Here is a 5,000-nt window from a genome sequence, read left to right as displayed (position 1 = left end):
AGTGTGGTCAAGACGTTGTGGTCAAGAGGGGAACTTGAAAGAAGAAAGGAAACACCTGGAGAAGGTCTTTGCGGACAACGGGTACCCCAAATCGATCATTAGAAGATGGACCACAGCGCAGGGAAGAAAAACTACAGCGGACACAAGACAGGCGGCAACTAGAAGGATTACCTTACCACATGTAAAAGGGGCATCTGAGGTGGCTGCTAGATTATTGAGGAAGCGCGGTGTTGAGGTAGCTCACAAGCCCGCCAATACGCTACATGGTGCTCTCACTAAGGTAAAAGACACGGAGGAGAAAGAGAACAAGACGGGAGTTGTATATGATATTGGTTGCGGCAACTGTGGTACTCGCTACATAGGAGAGACGGGTAAGAAATTACCGACAAGAGTTAAAGAACATCAACGAGCTGTAAATCGTAAAGATGGCAGTTCGGCGATATTCAGGCACTACCAGGAGGAGCAGCACGAGATGAATTGGGACAATGTTGGTGTGAGATACAGAAACAACAAGAAAAGAGAGAGGTTATTTTTGGAAGCTTGGGCGAGTGACAGCAACAGCGTCAACAGATGCATCAATCTAAATCCAATATACAAGGGAGCGAAGGACAGGCAGGACAAAAGGAGCAGCGATCGGAGACTAGTGTAGTGCTTTTATGTCGGGACTGTGATGTTTGGCATTCTTGTGCCTTTTGCTCTTTTTATTTTTGGTAGTCCCATTGTGATGATACTTTATATAACTTTCTTATAATTTTTCTTTTTCTTATATCGTTCAGAATTTGTTTTGTTTTGTTTATTGTTTTGTTTCGCTGCTATTGAGTTCAATGTCATTTTGTCGGGTTTGTCATTTATTGCTTTTTGTCCCCACCCCTCCCCCTTTTATTTCAGCGGACACTTTATACACTGTGTAATTTCTTTATGTCATTCAGTTTTGGCTTTGGTGTTGTTTGATAGTTTTGATTTGTACTGATAAGGGAGCTAAGCACAAGCAGGACAGAAAGAGCGGCGATAGACGACCCGTGTAGTGCTTTTGGGTTTTTGGGTCCGGACTGTGATTTTTTATATTTTTCATTTTGTCGGTTTTGCCATTTTTTTTTTCTTTTTGTTTTGTTTTATAGTTTGATTTGTACTGATAAGTACAAACAGGACAGTTAGAGCTGTGACAGGCGACCCGTGTAGTGCTTTTATGTCTGGTCTGTGACATTTGATATTTTTCTTTTTGCCCTTTTTATTATTATTATTATTATTATTATTATTATTATTATTTTTTTTTTTTTTTTTTTTTTTTTCATTTGCGGTTGTTCCATTTGTTGACACTTTGTACTTTGTTATTAATTTCTGGGTGTCGTTCAGAATTTGTATTGTTCCGTTTATTTTGACATGGGATATGTGGCGTTTTTGTCAATCCTTTTCATTTGGGTGGACGCTTTATACAAATTTGAAATTAATTTCTTTTGTCATTCTGAATAGGTTTTTATTTTTATTGTATGATTTGTATTACAGCTAAGAGTACAGAATCATTTCATTGGGGTGTTATAGTTGGTTCTTTTTGTTCTTTTGAATTGCTGTGGTCCCATTTTTGTGACACTTTAGCAAACCTTGTATCTAATTTCTGCAGGTCATGCAGGACTTGATTAGTTTATGTTTGTTGGGATTTGTGTTTTTAGCTACGGAGGAACGATGGATAGGCTTTTTGGATTTTGGTATCAGCGTGTTCTAATCAAGGGGACATGGGAAAAGAGACTCTCACCATGTCCCCTTGATTAGAACTATTGACATCATCTTAAATTACACCTACCGCCATCCAGTGTTTCCTCCCCCTAAACTTTCTGAGCCTATCTTGAAAGACATGCTCATGGCTTGTACATCAGGAGTCCCTTTTAAATGCCCTTTAGGTAATTTGTATATTCAGACTGACGGGGTTGCCATGGGGTCCCCCCTGGGGTTTTTATTTGCTCAAGCCTTCATGGCCCATGTTGAGGAAGAAGTAATTAGCAACCTCCCTATTAAACCCTCTTTGTACCGCAGGTATATAGACGATATTTTTGTGTGTGTCAATGACATGCGTTTACTTGAAGAACTTAGATCGAACCTCCAGGAAGTTTCAGGTTTAAATTTTTCTGTTGAGTTAAACGATAACAACAAACTCCCGTTTCTTGATGTTATGGTGGACGCGTCTTCTGACAACTTCATCACTTCTGTTTACCGCAAGCCCACCAATGCTGGGAAATGCATGAACGGTGAGAGTGAATGTACGGCTGAGTACAAAAGAGGTGTTATTAAGGCCTACGTGCGACGGGCGATTAAGGTTTGCTCGTCCTGGCATTCACTCCACTCAGAACTACAACACCTACGCCAGCTGTTAGTGAATAACGGTTATTCCAACACAGACTTTGACAACATTACCAATATAATGCTTGACAGCAGTTTGTATAACCATACCCCTCCCCACAATAATATCATCAAAGTTTTATATAAGAATATCTTCAACAGAGCTTACCGTGAGGATGAGAAATGCATTAAAGGCATTGTTTTTCGAAATTGTAAACCCGTGGATGAAAATGATGTCTTGCGCTTGGTGATATTTTATTAAAAAAAAAAAAAAAAAAAACGCACTAGTTCCCTAGTCCTCAAAAATTATTTGTCTAGCACTTCTGGGATGCTGTCGAAAACTAACGTAGTCTATCAGTTCAAATGCATTACTGGAGACTGTGAGCTCTTTCCTCGTAGCTATGTTGGTCATACGACATGCAGCCTTAGCAGACGTTTAACTCTCCACCTCCAACAGGGAGCCATTAAAAATAATTTTGAACACTATCACAAGTCTGTGTTAGAACAACCATTGTTCATAACACTGAAGTGCTAGCCCAGTGTAATAACATTAAGGAACTAAAAATGTTAGAGGATGTGTATATAAGAGAATTGTCTCCTGTGATCAATGTACAGGCTAATTTGTTGTCTACTATTTCTTTATTTAATACGTCCACTCGACATGTTGTACATAACCTCCCTATGTATGCTAGACACGCTACTTCACCTCACCTTACTCCGACTCCTACTCTCCCCCCCTCACCTCTCCCTCCCCCTTCCCCTCCCCCTCCCCCTCCTCAAGCTCTGAGAAAGTGAGGAGGTGGTGTGCATGACACCTAACTCAATCAATGGATTCTTAAAATATTTAGACAGGAAATTACTTCCTTGATCACTTTGGATCTCAACAGGGAAACCTACTAATGTAAAATACTTCAACAGTGATTTGATTACTGTTTTTGCTTTGGTATCTTTGAGGGGAATAGCCTCGGGAAACCTGGTAGCTAAACACATAATGGTGAGAATATATTTGAAACCTTTCTTAGAAGGAGGAATAGGTTTGTTACTTTTTCCTACCAACTGGCATGTGGGGCAAGCACGACAATACTCAGCGACATCTTTGATTAATGTAGGCCAATGAAAATGAGCACTTACTCTTTTTAAGGTGTTCCTGACACCTAGGTGTCCTGATAAAGCGGAAGAGTGGGCTAAATCTAAGACTTTTTCTCCGTAGGAGGTGGGGACAACAATTTGGTGTATTTCTTCCCAGGTTTGGTTAGCTGGGGTAGCTGCTGGGCGATATTTTCGCATCAGAACGCCTTTACGAATATAATGACCTCTGTCAATGTCATTAACATCTGCCTCAGTGGCAGCCTTTTCGAAAAGCGGGGCAAGAGTCTCATCGCTCTTCTGCTCCTTTAACAAATTTTCTCTCGTTAAGGGGAGAGGATCTGTAATGGTTAATGTCTCTGGCTCTGAGGAAAATAAGCATGTTAAATTGAAAGAGTCTTCTTCATCTACCTTTCTACTCTGGGACCGAGTTACTGCACATGCAGGATAAAGATCAAGGTCATCAAGAGGGGAATCTAGAACAAGGTTAGGAGATTCTGTAACAATGTGCAAGGTTACTTTGCTACCTGCAAGGTCGTTAGCTAAAAGTAGCAGGATCCCTGGAACTGGCAATGAGTCTATTACCGCTACTTCAACAGGACCTGTGACTAAATTGGATGTTAGATATATCTTATGCAAAGGACATTTAGGGTTCCACCGATTCCATCTAGGAGTATATCAGAATGTAAGTAAGTAAATTGAGGATTAGTAAGAGCCTGAGCCAGTATGAGACTCTGTTTAGCTGTTGTGTCTCTAAGAATGGATACTTGTATAGGAGTATCATGTTCTGTCGTGGATATTGTTCCTGTAGAAATAAAAGGGAGGAAACATGGATCTACGACAATCTTATTACCACATGTGGGGCTAGCATTACTAGACAAAACTGGAGGTTTGGAAGTTAGTTCTAATGGCATAGGTTTGGGAGGACTAGCGGGTTTTTCTTGAGACAGACTATCAGAAACACAGTTAGTGTTGTGAGTTAATGTTGTTCTTTGGTTAGTATGTATGGATTTACTTTGTTTCTTGAAACAGGTAGAGACTGTATGTCCGTAGTGCTTGTTACACCAAGTGCAATGTAAGTCTCGGTAGTTTGGGTAGGACTTGTAAGAATTAGTGTGAGGAACTTCGGGTTTTGAATTCTGAGTGGGTGTACTCTTAGTATTTGTGTTATAAGTAGTCCTCTTAAGGTTGTCCGTATCTGCTGTTTTGTATTTCTTTGAGTGGGTCAGGGCATACTCTTCTGCTAATATAGCAGCTTTAGACAAACTATTTTGTTTCTGAACTTCTAGATAAACCCTAAGATCTGAGTCTAGTTGGGAATTAAACTGTTCTACTAAAATTAATTCTCGAAATCTCTCTAGAGAATCAACTTCACTAGCCGCACACCATTTATCTAAGAGGCGTTCTTGCATCGCCGCAAACTTTACAAAAGTTACTTGAGGCAATTTCTTAAAGTTTCGGAATTTTAGCCTATATACCTCTGGGACTAACTCGTACGCTTTTAGGACCCGAATTCTAACACTTTCGTACGAATTTTCACTCAGGGGAAGAGAAGAATATATCTGTTGGGCATTTCCTATGAA

General features: G+C 40.1%; 1 protein-coding gene across 1 annotated transcript in view; it reads left to right on the top strand.

Moving 5' to 3' along the window:
- The window catches only part of LOC143034814 (uncharacterized), a 7,655-nt gene extending 6,116 nt beyond the window's left edge, over positions 1–1,539 (top strand). Inside the window, exons 2-4 of the mRNA XM_076201160.1 lie at positions 1–81; positions 281–493; positions 1,504–1,539. The exon at positions 1–81 is cut by the window's left edge and continues 694 nt beyond it. Of these exons, the coding sequence (XP_076057275.1) occupies positions 1–81; positions 281–493; positions 1,504–1,539 (330 nt within the window). The remainder of the gene's footprint in view (positions 82–280; positions 494–1,503) is intronic.
- The last annotated feature ends 3,461 nt before the right edge of the window (positions 1,540–5,000 follow it).

Source organism: Oratosquilla oratoria, chromosome 18, assembly GCF_046742065.1.
Source record: "Oratosquilla oratoria isolate Oo_2021 chromosome 18, ASM4674206v1, whole genome shotgun sequence".
NCBI classification, from domain to species: domain Eukaryota; kingdom Metazoa; phylum Arthropoda; class Malacostraca; order Stomatopoda; family Squillidae; genus Oratosquilla; species Oratosquilla oratoria.
This window is presented reverse-complemented; position numbering and strand designations above follow the sequence as displayed.